Genomic DNA, 17527 nt, shown 5'->3' with positions numbered 1-17527 from the left:
TAAACAAGCTGTTATTTTAAAACCCGACTCTTTCAGTGCAGGGAAACACAAAATAGATAACGTTACACATATTTACCCTGACAATAAGTGAAAACAACACTGACTTGTTCATGTAATATTCAGACGTGCTACCTATATTTACCGTCTTTGGGTCTAGCGTTTCTTTTTCTTTCAACGATGTCATGAGCGCTGATTCACTTTCTCTTAATCCATGCTGAAATGTATCAGGGACACACAACTAAAAAACAAAACAATTAAACTGTCGGTGAGTCGCTTTGGGAGTAGTTGACATGACATTTGTCATGTCAACTACTCATTCATGACATCATGACATTCGTACAGACGTGACAAAAGAGACCTCTGGAAGGTAACAGACGCGCAGGCCGTAATCGACCAGACAAGTGCGTGTGAAGAGAACGAACGCGCACGTGGCTGAGCTGCTCACACGGCAACTGCGTGAAAACAAGAAGTGCTTGGATTACGAAAAAGGAATTAGATATCACAGCTGACCTTCAATGAGATGGGATATCCATTTGTAAATCAGTAGCAGGAAAACTTGAAAAACGTTTCGAGTTTTAGAGTTTAGAGTACCACTCTTAACATATCGTTACACAGTTTGAATGATTTTGGTCAATTGATCGATTTGTGAAAAGGTCATTCGTAAAGGTGAAACTTACGACCATCTTGTAGTGACAAAAAAACGACTTATGTCAGATTAACAGGAAGGTCTCACTAGTTTATTTTCTACTACATTTATCGGGTGACAGACGGGGTTCACCCTGGACTGGTCGCCAACCAATCGCAGGGCTGACAAGCAGACAACCACTGACACGCACACGCACACACCTACGGGCAATTTAGAGTCTCCAATCGACCGAATCACCAGAGCACGTCTTTGGTCTGTGGGAGGAAGCCAGAGAACCGGAGAAAACCCGCGCAGACACGGGGTCCTTCTGGCTGTGAGGGGACAGTGCGGAACATCACACCACCGTGCCGCCCAATTTCACAAATCAATTATTTTAAATTACTATTGTCCAGAAATAGCCTGAGCAACGTGACCGACTTGTTCAAAAACATTATTTTCACGTCTCTCTCCCAGTCAGAGGATTTGGCATTCTTCTGCACAACATACTGTTGGGGTTTTAATGTGGCTTCATCATCCTTAGAGCTCAAATGAAAACGGGAGGATGAAATCGCCTACAGTAACAATCCACACAGCGCTCCAACATGTTTGATCCATTTTGAAATACGTCGCTGCATGCATGGGCCCTGGAGCTGGCTTTTCCCAACCGGTCAACGTTGAAACCAAGACTCCGCAACCTTTATTCATTAATTTCAGGTCCAAGGACTTTGAAACGCTCTCCAACGTGCCCACCGAGGCCAAGTCGGTTTCTGGAACCGTTCACGTGGATCTGAATGTCTTCAACATCGAGGCTTCGGCTTCTTGTCGCTTTAAGTAAGCAGTGTCATTCTATATCATGTATCTCTCTCTCTCTGCACAGCAGCTGCTGGTTGAGCTCTGATTTACCACTAATGGTCCAGGTTGATAAAATCCATTCCTGCCACAAATTTAAAAAGTCTACACTAAAAGAAACACCACTTGATGCCTGCAACTCATTTCCTGTACATACATTAATTTAATTTGATCACATGGCTTTATGGGGGGGGCGCTCATGGAACGGTGCCAGGTGGAGGCGTAATTGGCCTCAGCTGCTGGGAATGAAGGTTGTTTGTCTCCCTGTATTTGAAACACAGTAGTGGCGATCCGCCGGAGAGCGAAGCAGCCAGACGACGTGATCTGGACGCCCACTGACTACGGAAAAGTGTCCACGATAAAAGTAGTTTCCAACCGACCTGCTGTGTACATCCTCATTTACCCCCCCCCCCAGGATCAGTTAGAAAAACACTTTCAAATCATTTCAACGTAAGTTACATTTTTACTTTGGCTCAGGTCAAGAACTTTAAATAGACACATTCAATGAACACAAATTCAATTTGGACAGTCTGAGAAAAACCACATAACCTAGCAATGTTTTTAAGTTGACAAAAAGACTCCGGTCTAAAATCAAGTGTGTTTCCATTCAACAGTACAATACTGAACATGTAAAAATAAAAGACCCGAAAGCCTGATACTCTCACACAAGAAGCAACACAAGCTAACAAAAGGTATTTATAAACATCTTTCATGTCTAAAATGTACAACGTTTAGTAACTCTTGTTTCCACACGCACACACTCACACGCACGCACGCACGCACTATTAAAATAAAAAACAATTTCAAATCACATATTCAAAATACAAATACATAAACCCCAAAAAGTGGAAACAAGTACAAATGCATTAAAATTGAATATGCATTTGACTGCAAAGTTAAGATTTTTGCCTACAAGTTCTAAGAAAACGTTTCTATAAATCAGTTCACAGCTCAGTTCGGAATAAAATTGTATCTTCGATCCCAGTGCCATTTTTATGCAAACATTGTGTGAGTGTAATTCTTTTAAAATAGATATTGCACTTGACTTTCAGAGCGTTGCCCCTAACAACCTGGAGACACGACACATCAGAGAGATGCAGAAGAAAGCATTAGTGAAAGAACCATTTCTGTAGTGAATGATCGTGACAGTCACCTTGAGATACAAAAGACCATAAAATAATTGAATAAATGTTTACTGTAAACTGTAGTGAACAACACAATGGGATAATAGTTTGACAGAACAGCCTTAGACTATGGCAGAGATCAGTGTTTTGAAATCATGATGTTAAAAAAGGAAAGATTTGTACAGATTTTCCAAAATGCAAAACTCTGTGCGCACCACAAACACAACATGCTGTTTAATGGATGAGTTCTGGTTCATTTAGAGAACCAGAAATGTCATTCAGTCTGGAGAAGTAAAGCACTCATCACGATCAGCATCAGCAGATAAGACGTGAACTTCTGCGTCCAAGCAGCATCATCTGAACAGGATGTTTATTGCACAGTTTAGAGCATCAGTGCAGGAATTGAGCCACGTGATTCAATTTCACATGTGCCTGCCTTCATGTAAGAGGAGCAGTGACAAACCAAAAGACCAAATCAGATCCAGGCCAGATCCCTCCCTCCCACCCTGACTACCCCACCCCCCCCCAAAAAAAAGAAGTCTTGAATGACAAAGCTCGTTCCTCCAAGCAGATGGGAGGTTCACTTTCAAAAACCCGTCAGCCGGACGTCTGTATTCCCCTGAGCCCCAGCAAACAGCAAGTGGCGTGCAGAAATCTGATGGTTCCGGACATGGCTTAATGACCTCCAGGTCGACAGACGCACCCTGGACGTCAAAAGGTCAGACGCCAACTCACTCTGTGCAGTTGAGACGGGAAAAGCAGCAGAGTCATTCGCACTTCATCTCCAGTTGTGGTACATGTAGAGGCAGGCGAAAAAGAGGTTGGAGGTCAGGCTGCCCAGCAAAAGGCCCGGCCAGATAAACCGCTTTATTAAACCTGCAGAAGTCAAAGCGAAAGAAAATTCATTTTTAGGTTGACTGTCATTACATGTGGAGAGAATGTTTTTCCTCTCGTGTAAACGTTGTGAATGTCACAATTCTACTGTTGATTCATTTTTCTTCAGGCTGATCAGAGTCTCGGCTACTTTCATTCCAGGTGCAGTTGTTCTATTACATTGTAGCAATTAGTCATTGCTACACTTGTCAGGAAGCTGATGTTCCGCCTCAGAGAGAGTAACAGGGTGGGCATTGAAACTAGCACAAGCTATTATATTCAATAATCAGAAGAAGAAAGTTTAACAAGTAGGTGCATAGTGGACGGTGTGGTGAAATTACTGTCAGCGTGCAGAACAGAAGCCGCATAGGAGGCACTCGACTTCCCTCGCAGGACAACATCCATTTCTAAGCACCAAGAACTAGGTAGTAGGCAGCGATCTTTCCAAATGGACAAAGGAACGGCCGAGGCCAGTTGACCACTCAACTGACACTGATTTGGTCGGGTGTGTTGTTTGCGACTAGCGGGGAACATAAATAATGCTTCAAATGTTCATATCGGCATTTGAGTGATTCGACAAAATGGGATTCCTTAAACTAGGATTGCCATGTTCTGCGTGACAGATCTCGCAAACCGCTTCCATCGGCCTGCCTTGTTTCCATGGGACGGACCGCTTACCTTTGGGAGGGGGGGTGTTCTCGGGTCCCTGTGTAGTCGTCCCAACGAGGCACGCGGAAGACTCCGAGGAGCTGCCTCGCCGCTCCTCCTCTTCAATCACACTGCCGTCCCTCAAAAAGGAACTCAAATCTGTGAAGCCAAGCCACAAAGCCATGGATGAAAAGATCTCAACAAGTCTCTCCGTAAAGAGGCAAGACATTTCCACCAGCGTAACCTCGGCTGTACTCACCATTCTGGCTTTGGAAGGGTGACACGTCCGGTGAAAAGTGGCCACTGTAAACGGACGAAGCCGACTTTACGTGGAAATGCGACGAGGACACCGACGGGGACATAAGAGAGGGTTCCGGCTCCGCCGCGAACAGCCGGAGTTTGCGACCGCTGATGTTGAGGCGAGCCGGGCTGATGAGGGGGCGCCGATGTCTGGCAGAGCTGGAGCTGGAGGTCACCGAGCCGGCTACTGAAGGAGTGGGAGACGGGCCCGGGGAGGACGGGCGGCTCCCAGACATCAGGGAAAAGTAATCTGTAGCAAAGTACGGCAAGAAATGTCAAACAGTAAAATAAAGATGACAATGACAAAAGGGGGAGAACACAAAAATCACCAGTATTTCTAATACCCGAGGAAGGGGAGTCTTTGTACTGTGAGGCGGGCCTGCTGCCGCTAAACAGGTAACCGGAATCTGAAAATGAAGAAATCACACATTAAGTGATCCCACCATCACATCAGAGCAGAAACAGAACTAGAAAATAAAAGCCAATATTGTTCCGTCTGATGAAGGTCACTAGCAAACAGAAGGCTGTTAAATGAGGACAATGACAATTTTAAAACAGTGAAATGCGGCGCTGGTCATCGTGTCTGGTTATTTTGGTTAACTTCTGCCCCCTAGTGGACTAGAATAATAAATGCAGCTCGGGCTGCAACTATCTATTGTCATTAATGATTAATCTAGTAATGATATAAATAATAAATTGCTCATTTATAAAATGTCAGAATAGTGAAAGATATAATGTAAACGTTTTTGAAGACCCCAAAAATATCCAATGTCAGTAATCACACATGACAAAAGCAACAAATCCTGCTGGTAGCTGAACTGCTGCTGCTGCTTGAAAATAGACAACTTTCTGTGTATTAATATGTTGGCAAATGAGTGAAGAGGTTGCAGTTGGGGGCCCGTTAAAAAAAAGCAATCTCCATTACATGGTTTGTCCTCCAGAGGAGAATTGTAAATATTCAAACAATAATACTTTCAGCTTTTTATAGAAGAAAAAAATAAACCTTGCAGTGCATCTCTGATATGAAAACAACACATGGAAAGAGGGACGGGATCAAATTGTATAACGAGCAGGAGAAGTTTAAAGTATATTTACTGCATGTTATCAATTATAGATCCCATAAGCAGCTGTGCAACATGACAGCAGGCAGAAGTGGGCTGAATATTCCTACTAAAGACTTTGCACTACTGCATCAATTGTCTCGAGCAATTACCTTTTTTTTGTGGTAAAAGACTGCAAATAAATAACAATTCACTAAACCCAATCACACAACAATAAAACAAAAGGTCAAATAGTAGCTCTTGGCCGTATGAGATAAATCCATCTCTCTGTCTCGTCTCTGGGTTGAGATGGTGCCGTTACCTGTCCTGCTGAGCGACGGCATGGTGCCCAGGCACAGCGCCCTGCTGAGGCGCCCGGGCAGAGAGGTGGGGGAGGCTTTGCGCTCGTAGGGACTCTGCTGGCGGTTGACGAGCTTCAAGAGGTTGGGCGGCGGGGTCAGGACGAAGGAGTCCACCGGGTCCTGAGCGAGCAGAGGGGGCGGGACAGCAGCGCTGCCTGCGAGGTACCTGCAGACACAAGAGCAGCCGATCGGTCTAACTGGAATCACAACGTCAACAGAACCGACCGACCGGGTTTCCATCGAGGAAAGAGCTTTACAATTGAACTTAAAAATGACACTTGGATGATTCGTTTGGGACTTATATAAAAGAAAGTAGCCTCCCAATGAGAGTGCATGTCTTATATCAAAACCTTTCCCCACACATCTCTGATGAGAGCGCTTCGTTGTTGCCGAACTGCTGTTGCAGCTGTCGAACAACTTGCAGCAGCTGAAAGCTCCTAAAAGAATAAAAGCCGGAGGGAAAGTTCTGCCCAGTAAATGCAGCTCACGTTTCCACCACAGACATCCGGTGGCCCAGACGTGACCTGCGTCACAGTCGTTCGTATCAGCAACGGAGACCATTAATAAAGTCTGTCTTATCTAAACTCTATAATCTCAACATTAAGGTGATATTTTCCTTGACTTTAATGGTGTGTAATGAGGCTTTTTCTTAAAAACTGGAGAGAAAAATACAGAAATAAACAATAGTGTTTGTGTTGAAAACAAACAGAGGCAAATCCTTTCAACAGCTTTTTATTACATTCCTTGTAAAGCAAGCATTCCTACAGTCTTCACATCGGAGCCTTACAATAATAGAAGGGAAGAAACACAGTTCAGGCACAAAAGCAGCCAAACCGCCGTACTTCTCATGTGGAGTTTGTTTGTTGCAGGAAACCTTCCAGAATGGACGGATGTAGTTTGCGGCGAATACACAATATAGAAAACACGCAGTGATCAAACTGAGATCTAGTTAAAGAGCTTATTCAGGTTGGGAAAATGGTTGTTTGTAAAATATCATGATTTGAAATGAGAACCTATAATTTGTTTACGTCTCGGTTAATTTTAGTGTTCCTTCAAAAACACACACAACTACATCTTGTTAACTATGTGCATAGTGAAAGAGTACAGTACACAACATTCAAAACTCCCTTTGTAAAAGAGCCATCACTGGTAAAACAATGGCACAATGCTACAGTTACATCACATTATAAATGGAGATGTTTCAATGTAGTGACGCTAGTTAGACACATTTATACAGTTCATCTGGTAGATTGTCCTCAAAAAAAAAAAGAACACAGTTATGAAAGGCAAAGAACAAAATGACTTGCCTAATAATTACTAATAATTACTTCTACAGCATGATTAATCAATAATCCAACTAATTTAAAACTCAAGACACCTACGAAATACGGCGTTGCAGTATATGCAATTGATTTTTCATAGGCAAAGAGTCAAACCACAGCTGCTGCAAATGATCCGTAGTGTCTTACATTCGGCAGCACTTTGGTTTTCAAAGTATCGTTACAACATTTTAAAGCCTTTAAACAACTACACCAAAAAGGTGAGAGTTTGAAAACGTAACGCCAAGCACAGAACAGAAAAACATGCGATAGTTACAGCAATATTACCAAATACAATCCATAAACACATTCTACAGTTAATTCAGTGTCAAATAAATATCCCTCTTCACTCAATAAGTTCCAAAAAAGTAAAAATAAAGAGGTGAAATGTCAGCGCTCTCACGTCCATCAGTGATTTTAATCCACAACTATGTCAAGATGTCGGCGAAAGAAAGTTCAGTATTACTGAAAGTGCTGAAGAAATATAATATTTCAAGCAAACAGGAAAGTGCTGACTCTCCAACATTTCTGTTGAGACTTGCTTGAAGCTACTCAAATCTTATCAAGTTCCTTCACAGGTCAAACTATATATAGTATATATACTATAAACTATATCAATGCCCATTTCTGGGATCCTCATGCCTGAAGTTCTAGACTAAACTGTTGTCCATCTGATGGCCGAACTCCGTTGCAGAGCCGGAGACGAGCCAGGAAGCCGACAGGTGAGCGCTGATCTTAAGCCTCAGCTTCTGGCCGAGGGTGACAACTCATAATCAAAATTAAAGCATACAAAGCAAAAAATGTATAATGGGTATTATTGGGTGACGGTTAAGTCCATGCTTAAGTTCTTGGCGGAACTAACAAAAGAAAAAGGGCAGGACACAGCAGGGCCTTTGGACTAAAGGGCAAATTTGGGGGGAAAACATTATTGAACAATGGACTTTTCCCCCCCAGGTAGCAGCCTCAAGGGATAGGAAACAAAGTACAACGCTATGCAATAGAAAAAACCTTTGGGTTCTGCTCTAAGAGCTGATGCGTCGTTTCATCACCGATGTTTAGATTCCATACGAGATCAGTTACAAATGAAAAGGGGTTTCAAACGGCTCGCAGTGGAACACTTATTGGAAATGTTTGTTCAACAAGGAGGGATGTGAAATAAAAACTTCAGCCTGGCCCGCAGTGTCTCCACAAATTAGTACTTCATGCTATTGGCTGTAGTAAGTTCGTTATATTCAAGCCACAAATAAACCAGTGTTAATAAATAAATGAGTATATTCAAAATGCTTTAAAATACATTTTAGTGTAATACTGGTACTAATACTACTATATAAAAACGGCTCTATAACTGCAATCAGTCCTAGAACATGCGATAAAATCTCCCCCCAGACATATTCTGTAGTATTCTTGAGAATCAGTAACTACAAGAATCCTATTAGTGTTGGTTTCTCAATAACTCTTAAGCCTTTTTTATTCCTGAAGGTCCCAAAATAATAATGAATACCATTAAATCAAACCAGACGGATTAACAATTGTTTGCAGTTTGCACCCTAATATTCTTTTAGGATTTGTTTTAATAACATCTTAATCGATATCAACCTTTCAACATTTTACAACCAGCAAACACCTGTAGACTTGTGCACGTGTCATTGAAGGTGAGGCTTTGATGTGATTGAGCCACATGCTCTGCTGTTTTGTTCCCATCAAGCCACTCACACAATCCTTTGCTTCAAGCTCGACTTTCACATCATCACCTCACAGTCAATCGCACACCGCCGCACGGCAGATATGTGCGTGTGAGAGGGGGTTATGAGTAAAAAAGTGGACGGTAAATATAAACTGCTCGTTTCTTGTTTGATTATGGAACATGTATACATAACAGATTGCGTTTAACACTGGTTCTAATGAGCACAGAATCCCACACCTCAAACGTAATTTGAACATCACTGCTCGGATTCTGACCTGCGATATCTCGCTCTTCTCGGGCCCAGTGGTTTGCGCGTTGCCAGGGCCGCGGCGCAGCTGACCAGGCAGCAGAGGGAGGCGGCAGCGAGCTTGGCCGTGTCCATCCAGCCTGCGGCGTCGGTCAAGTAGCCCTCAGCCAGGTAGAGGCTCAGGATGAGGAACCACAGGACAGAAGCGACAGCATCAATTCTCCTCAACCTTCAAACAAGACGGAGCAACACATGAGCTGGCAGAGTGGGTTTTGTTTACTCATCTGAGATTGAAACAAAAAAAAGTGTGTGGGGGGGGGCGGGATAAAGAGACATTGATCACTTACCTCACAGGTCCTGCGAAGATGATTGCAGTGAGACAAGTCAGCAGGCCAACGGACACCACGGCCAACCTGTTGTCCTTTCCATGCTGCCAAACCAGCTTTGTATTTCCTATGAGCTGGTCTGGGAGCAGCTCCAGCAGAGCCTGCCATACGGGCACAGCTCCACCGCTCTCATTGCTGGGGCTGGACGCGTTGTGAGGCTCAGGCTTTGGAGGAGTCACCCCACCACTTAATGTCTGTGGGGCACTCAGCGATGCGGGCTGGTACGGCAAGTCGCACAAAGATGTGGCAACTAGGAAAGTACATATCAGGAAGGCAAGGGTCCGTAAGAGTATGACCCCAAAGGGAGATGACACAGAGTAGGAGCTCTGTGGGAGAAAGGAGAGGTTTTTTGATCTGAATCCTGATAAGTTTCACAACATACGGAAATCAGTAATCGATGCAAAGACTGATTCCTTTAATCTGATAGGAACAGCCAACAATATAGAAAGGAGGATGCATCTGATAAATATTTGCAATTTGAACCACGACTATACTAATGGTGTGACCACACAGTAACCGTTCACTTCAGTTTGACAACTTCAGTTGTCAAAATGCTTCAAAAAAGTACTTAGCAGTGTAACGATTACTGGTGGCAGAGAATCCACAATCCTACTTCAATAAAAAGAATGCTACATGAAAATAAAAACCATGTCCTCCAAACAAAGTATAAAGACTAGAGAGAGAACTATGGGATAGAGGAAATATTCTAAGGACCATATATTAAAACTATAAAGTTAACGTTGACCTTTGTGCCTTTGGATGCCACGAACCTTTATGAAGCCCTTGTCAGATTCTCCACTGCGCCGAAGCGGATGGTTGAGGAGCACGGTGCGCAGTTGCCGGTTCTGATATTTGATGTAGTATTCTACCACTGTCTGACACGGCCTGCACAGCTTATAGGTCTGCTCCAGGTGGTGCTTGTACGCCTCGATTTCCTCATCGTAGTTCTCCTACAAAGACGACAACCATTTTTAAATCTAAAGTATACATTTATGGTAATAATAATGGCAGTGTTGTAGTGAATAGAGAAGAACTGAGTACATACATCATCCCGTGGGACAAACGAGGCCAACTGCTTTATCACCACCGCCTGGTTCTTTATGCACTTTCTGCACAGGAGCATCTGACTGGTGACGCTTTGCTGCGTGTTGGTGGTCGGGGGAAGGCTGCCAGATACTCCGTGGTTAAGATGTTCCATGTACTGAGCTGGGATGGGTTTGTTGTAGTCACCATTCTGAAAACAGGACAGATAAACAAAAACAATAGTATGAAAAGGAAAAAAACATTTTGCGGCTGTGGCAAAAATAAATACAAATAATTGTAAATTTCAATTTCTTGACACGCTGAACAGTCATGTACTTTTGAAACTAACCTCCTGGAAGCCATTGTATTGATCGCAACTGGGACAGTCCCAGCAGTTCCTGTTCCCAAAGGGCACCACAGAATTCTGGTTACAAAACCAGCAGTTCACCTCTGCATGGGACGGCTTCTTTCTGTAACATAGAAATGGATTTCTTACATGATGCAACATAATATTGTCAATCAACTAGGCTAATATTTATTTACTTAATTTATTATACATCACTGCTATATCAAAGAGACACTACTGGTCTAATACACCGAGTAAGTCTGTTACACTGAATCTTGTGTAGATTTGTTTGTGGGTTATTATGTGCAAAACTTAGGGAAGCACTGATGTTCCTTTGGGATTGCATATTTGCAAAGCAATCGTGTTAGTGTAGATGTGTTTATGGGATGAAAACCCTTGAGATGTACCATGTGGTTCCTAAAATACATCACAATCAATGCAGAACAGTGGTGTCATAGATTAGGGGAGGGTTACAACAACTGTTTCGTCGGTTATTTTGCTTTAAATTGGGGACATTACTGACTGAGTATTACATTAACGTATGCAAACAACAGCTTTCATGCACTCAAAAACTAGAAAATGTGCATTCAAATAAGAAAAAATAACATTAATTATGTTATCTTAAGTTAGTTAGCAGCACAGCTAGCAACGTTAGCATTCGGTCCAGCGGGGCGATAGCAGACTCATAGGAAACATAGCGGGCCATTTCTATTGCCAGCATTCCTTCTTTAATGTCACAATACTGAAACACAAATGCAAATGTTTAACACACGTTTGCTAATGTGTTACTAACGTTAAGGGAAATCTAGCTAAAACACATGCAAAACCTTGAAGTTACCGGGTGGCAATTTTGTATATCAGCGCTGCAACGGCGACCGACGCCGTAGCTCCGACTCCACTGTACATTATTTCAGGATACTCCAACAGAAGCTGGTTTAGCGCCTCCATTTCTGCTGAAATCAACAACACACGCTTAAAAAAACGAGAAATGTAAGATTAGGATTCTGTATCGCAAAACACAGCGCGAGGGCGCACGCGGCAGCGATCCCTTTTGTTCACGCCCATAAAACGGAAACGGAAAGTGCGTAACTGCATGGGACGCGTTCCAATATTATTTATTCCTTCCTTTTTGTCCACTGTACAGTAATTTAGAACCACCCATGATCAAACCATTACATTCGTGTGCATTATTTCATTCAAGTTAGAGTTTCTTAGTTGAAAGTTTGATTTAATTGGAATCAATCCCACTTTTAATTGATTCTAAACAACGTTTAGTGTAATCGATGGGTGGTATGAAAGTGTTGGAATGTGAGAGAGAAAAATTTTCTCTCTTATCTTCCCTCTCATCATGGTTTGAACCCCAAAACACTATCAATGTTATAGTAATAAAATGTATGATTATACGATGAATACAGATTAAGGTTTAAAGTTAGTTAATGAATGTGTTCCTTAACTTTGGTCGATTTTGCCTTTCAACGGGGCATATCTAATCAACTATATTTAGTTCATGTGACTCCCTAGTTCATTACCACTTATCACGGTAATATATAGGTTTGGAAGACAGTAACTTAAATATAAATATAAATCATTAAGAGGTAAACGTGTCAGTTTACAGAAAATCATCAAACTTACAAATAAACCTAAAAAGTGGAACACAAAAAATAACTTTTGTATAGTAGCTTACTACAAACCTTATAATGAATTAATAGATTAATATACAGTATGAAGCCATAATCAGAGGAATAAGTCAATCAATAAGAGGAGTTGATGCAAAAAACATTTTATTTGAACAAAGGTGATCAAGTGACCACAGGGCCTAAATGTCCCCAACGGTTGCATAACAGCACAAAGAATTGTATAAAACCAGACAAAAAGAAATAAATAACATACTTACAAATATGTTTCTTCAAAAGCAAGAACATGCTAAATGTAGACAATATAAACTAACCAGGTTGATTTTGTTTAAAAAAAAAACCTCAACAAAAGAGGCATAAACTGGGCCTCAGACTCAAATCACCTGCATTCCTGACATTCACCTGATCAAAAATGTGATTAGTATCGTTCGCGTCACTGGCATTTATCATTTAACATTCAGAACTGCGGCCAACAATTTATCAAAGTTAATTGACACATTTATGTGCCTTAAACAAAACCACCAAAACAAATCAATGTCGTTCTGGCAAATGAGTGACAGCCCAAGTGAAACAGTTGAGAACTGGCTGTCAATTGTCAAAAAAAAGCTATAAAACTCTATTGATCATACGAATAAACTCGCAAATGCTCCGCGTGCCGCGCGTAGCCGGAGACCTGCTGGTAGTTACACGCCACTGGCGCGGTGCCTCCGCCGGGGCTCCCCGGCGGAGGCACCGCGCCGTAGGGACACGCGTTGTGCGGCACCAGCACGGCCGGGTGGCGGTGGTACGCGCCGTACGGAGGGTGCTGGAAGTGGGCGGGCGAGCAGTACGGGGTCATGGGGCCGCCCGGGGACGCGCTGCGTGGATGCCCGGGGATGACGTGGGGCGTCGGGTATCCGGACGGCTGCGACAGACCCCACGAGCCGCTGACGTAGGGCTGCAGGTAGAGCGGCTCCGGGTAGTCCACCGGGTTCCCGGGCGGACACGGCACGCACGGCGGTCCGTAGGGTCTCCTCACCCGCCTCCGCCGCCGGTAGTTCCCCTTGTCGAACATGTCCTCGAAAGCGGGGTCCAGCGTCCAATAGTTGCCCTTCCGGTCCCCCGCGCAATCCCGGGGCATTTTGACGAAGCACTCGTTGAGGGACAAGTTGTGCCTGATGCTGTTCTGCCAGCCCTTCTTGTTATTCTCATAGTAGGGGAACTTGGAGACGATGTAGTCGTATATCCCGCTGAGCGTCTGTCGCTTGTCGCGGCTGTCCTTGATGGCCATGGCGATGAGAGCCACGTAGGAGTACGGCGGCTTCCCCTGTCGGCTGCTCTCCTCCTCACCTTCGGCTTCCGACGGGGGAGGATCGGAGGAGGAGGAGGAGGAGGAGGCGACGGTGTCCAGGAGCCGCAGCCCCTGGCCGGCGGGGGGGTTGAGCTGTGCGTCCATGGTGTCCGGTGTGTGCACTGCGAAAAGCTGCGATGTGCAGACGCCCCGGGAAAAAAAAGCCCGGCAGACGCTGTGATCGTGTCCGCAGGTGCGCACACTCCTCCCACAGGTACAGAGGCCAGCAGTTATCTCTTCTTTCATCTCGCCGGGTTTCTCACGCTTTTTTTTAATGCCCCCCCCTGTATGATACTAGTTTGCATGTGTGTTTGGGTTGAATCCGGGGTCACAGGACTGCGCTTTGACAGCAAAGCGACACGGACACTTTTGGGGCGATGCGATCAAAGACGCGGTTGAGTTGTGTTGATTTTTAGTGACGTTAAAAAGAAAGTAGTCTTTGGACCAGATGTTTTTACGCGCTTTTTGCGAGAGATTTCACTTTATAAAAAAACGAGGAGAATCCCAAATAGTATATTTTAGGTTGGATTCAATATACTTGAACCAAACAAGCCGTAAAGTATTTTTTTGTGTTTAGTTTTTTCCGCCCTCAAATATTTGGTTTTAAGTACACAGTACCAGTAATTTCATTATCAACATATTGGAAACAATTCTATAAATAGAATACAATATCTACATTTACAACTGACAACAATAGCCAATGGGTGACAAGATAGACAACAATGAAGTTGAGTTTACAAAGTCATATTTAGACTGATTTTGACGGACGAGCTTTGAAATTTGGTTAGTAGTTATAGTTTGAATGCAACCGGGTATTTATACATTTATAACAACCTCTAGCCTCTAATGATAAATCACAATTCTTCTTTTGACGTATTGTTACAAGTATACAGCACAGTGTAACTGCACTACTCTCAACCACTGCACACACATTGTGTTAACACAGATACATGTGACGGTATTTCCAGGTTAACATGTCACAGAGACGTGTTGAGACCTTTATGTGTCCGTGCAGCACACCACCCACATACAGTAGGCATGAACAACGGGCCTTTCTGTCCGCTGAGGAAGGAAGATAATGATCAGCTGCCAACAGACAGCCTGTCTGGCCTGAACTGACAGCAACAAGTGGAACAGCAAAGCCGTCCTTGCCACGGATTAGAGTGCACGTCGGCTGCATTATAATCACTGTGGAGATATTGATTGGAGTTATGCTGGATTCTTTTCTTAGACAACACAAGTATTGGCCAGAATTAAAGATAATGCCTGGATCATTTGAAGTTTAGTGCAGTACAGAATTACAAGCCGTGACTTTGTCGAGCCTGTCAATAATCTTCAATTTATCTTGTGATTTTTTCCTCACTCAGGCCCTAGAAATTAAAACACTGTCATCCCATGGTTTCTAATATACAACCGACAGAACAGTAGAAAAAGACAAAAGCCGTGTCATGGCTGTATTCAGCCCTGCTTTCAAGTCATAGTATTCACATTTAGTGGGATAAACTTGAGTTTGTGATGAAATATAATCAATGTGATCTGTTCAGAACTTCAAGTGTAAAGAATTAAAAAATAAATCTTAATCCTTTTTGTCAATACTGTGCTATAGTTTAATGAATATGCAGCATTCTCACTGTATTGTTTATATCAATTGAGGCCTTCAAAAAAATCACTAAAATAAACAGATTAATGCGTTTTCATGGGCAAGTTTGACTGTTATTTCTCTTAAATCGAGAACGATCAAACACACACTGTCTCTATCATTTTAAATAATGAACCCCAAATGTCTTAGAAATATTACTTGACGATGTTGATAATGCACTTGTGTCTGACTAACAAACAAATACCCAAATGTTAGTAACCGTCCAGATTAAGAAATATTAAAAAGGAGAGTTTGACAAATTAAAATTTGACCCAATAAAAATGCGGATTGTCACTGCTGTATTTTTGGAATTATGAATTTAATTATTACACAGTGACATATTAACTTATGATATTAAAATTGTGTTGGATATTTTTCTATTTTTCCTGACTTTGAAAAAAAGGCCTATTTTTTGCAGCTTCCTGGTAGAGGAACATTCACTTTTTAAATATCTCAGGGGAATATTTTCACTTTGTGACAATACGCTGGCAAAACATACGGTGTGTTGAGTTAAACCGCTGTGTATTTAAAGGAGTTAACGAGACACGAGACCACCTGAGCCAACGTGGTAATAGTGCAGCCTTCTTTTTCATGGACACATTCGTTGCTTTTACCATATTCTATGTAGCATGCTTTTAAAGGTAGGCAGTCAGGAAGAGCACTTAAAAGAAAAAATATTACCCCGGACCCGCAACCATGACTTACATCCCAGCAGTCATACCACGGATACCTCATGTGCACAGATGGTGTCTACACAGCTGCACTGGTCCAGAACTCCTCGTAACAGATCAGGTGGCTCAACAACACCTTTGCTTCTCTTCTTCCTGTCAGGGAAAGAAAAGACGAAGGCTGTGTGAGCTGTTGAGATTGAGGCAACAGGATACCTTTCTGTCTGTAGGTGCCGAGTGACGTCCAGCTGCAGACATTTTCTCTGCTCTGGGCCTCTTAAGAATCTCACTACACAGATTACGTTACTGATCCGTTTGATTCATCCTCTCACTCTTCGCAACAAAGTATCTATTGAGAGAGATAGACATTCACACTTGGTTGGACATCTTACTGACAACATTGACAGCGGCTACAGTGAGCCTCTGGCTTTTTACCTCAACTTCTCCAGAAAAATAAAGAACAGAAGTAAAATAAAGCTCGGCGAAGCTGGCAGGTAATCAACAATTGGTGCTTTAGTTGTGAAGAAACTATAATTGATGGTGAGGAAATCAAACTTTCTGAGGACCTACATTTACTTTGCTTATCTTGTTCCACTAGTTTTGAAAATGAGGAACTGATGAAAATTAGCACGTAGAAAATATGTTGTTGGACTTCAGTGGGGCGTAGGTGTGAAATCTGACCCCACAGGGCACCTGTAAAGCTGCAATCAGCGATAAAAGGAAGTGCCAGTATGTGTTGTGGCTCCTGTCTAAACATAAGTGCACGAGGCAGATCACAGCCCGCTTCTTGACTTACAGTAGTCATTTCAGGCACCACTCCCAAACCTCCCTAATCCAAGGATTACAGGAGACTGGACTTCCCTCTGTTAACGACAGAACAAACAACACACTTGATCTAATGTGACGGGAATCAGATAGTTATTCCAACACCAGAGTCAAAACAAGAAGGCCTGAGTTTTAGTTTTTAGGCATGAATGTGGGCCGGCCCATTTCACAAAAGGTGCATGTACGAACGTTTCGAATGGGATGCACGTGATCATTGCTTTCGCTTCTCTGACTGCTTGTTGGCGGAGTTCCCATGCAAGGCGCGGCTCTTTCTCAGGTGATGAGATGCTGAAGTAACCTGTTCAGTTCGTGATCCAAGTGACCCGTGCCTCCTCACACAAAGCTTCCCTTTGTAGGGTTCCGCATGACGGCCTGTCAGCCAGCGCCGTGCCAATCATTTACCCACATCTCCAGGTAACCACTCCCTAAACCAACCTTTCCTCACTGTCCTCTACATAGTGTTACCAAATTATTAAGATAGTTAAGCACACTCGCAGAACCTCCAAACGCAAAAGGTGATACGTGTTAGTGTGTGCCACTTTGTTGGATCTTTGGTGTTTGACAAATGTCCGGCTCAAATGTCGTTATTGTTTTAATGAATGACT

At 43.0% G+C, this 17527-nt stretch overlaps 2 protein-coding genes across 3 annotated transcripts; both read right to left on the bottom strand.

Moving 5' to 3' along the window:
- Window positions 1-1917: 1917 nt before the first annotated feature.
- On the bottom strand, window positions 1918-11948 carry tmem201 (transmembrane protein 201). 2 transcript variants are annotated; one of them, XM_040193889.2, is made up of 11 exons: window positions 11665-11948; window positions 10830-10950; window positions 10503-10691; window positions 10228-10407; window positions 9419-9783; window positions 9100-9300; window positions 5782-5987; window positions 4749-4826; window positions 4379-4669; window positions 4150-4278; window positions 1918-3474 (listed from the first exon to the last, which is right to left on the bottom strand). In XM_040193889.2, exons 1-11 carry the CDS (start codon window positions 11772-11774, stop codon window positions 3377-3379), a joined length of 1968 nt encoding a protein of 655 aa, XP_040049823.2. In that variant the 5' UTR covers window positions 11775-11948; the 3' UTR covers window positions 1918-3376. The 2 variants fall into 2 exon arrangements, with proteins under 2 accessions (XP_040049823.2, XP_040049824.2); XM_040193890.2 differs by having other exon boundaries at window positions 4764-4826.
- A 642-nt stretch (window positions 11949-12590) lies between these two features.
- Window positions 12591-14408, bottom strand: foxl2l (forkhead box L2-like). Its single transcript, XM_040194533.2, has one exon. It carries the CDS (start codon window positions 14034-14036, stop codon window positions 13077-13079), a length of 960 nt encoding a protein of 319 aa, XP_040050467.2. The 5' UTR covers window positions 14037-14408; the 3' UTR covers window positions 12591-13076.
- Between the last annotated feature and the right edge of the window lie 3119 nt (window positions 14409-17527).

The sequence above is a fragment of the Gasterosteus aculeatus genome, chromosome 2 (assembly GCF_964276395.1).
Source record: "Gasterosteus aculeatus chromosome 2, fGasAcu3.hap1.1, whole genome shotgun sequence".
Taxonomy (NCBI): domain Eukaryota; kingdom Metazoa; phylum Chordata; class Actinopteri; order Perciformes; family Gasterosteidae; genus Gasterosteus; species Gasterosteus aculeatus.
The sequence above is the reverse complement of the archived record's forward strand: the minus strand, read 5'-3'. Positions and strand labels throughout refer to the sequence as shown.

Bases quoted from the DNA above. Each gene is read 5' to 3' on its own strand.
- tmem201 (XM_040193889.2), bottom strand. From the start codon at position 11,774: ATGGAGGCGCTAAACCAGCTTCTGTTGGAGTATCCTGAAATAATGTAC. The intron at 4,827-5,781 runs GTAACGGCACCA...CTTCATTTTCAG, and splicing joins GCCGTCGCTCAGCAGGACAG to ATTCCGGTTACCTGTTTAGC. The intron at 3,475-4,149 runs GTAAGCGGTCCG...TGACTTCTGCAG, and splicing joins GAACACCCCCCCTCCCAAAG to GTTTAATAAAGCGGTTTATC.
- foxl2l (XM_040194533.2), bottom strand. From the start codon at position 14,036: ATGAAAGAAGAGATAACTGCTGGCCTCTGTACCTGTGGGAGGAGTGTG.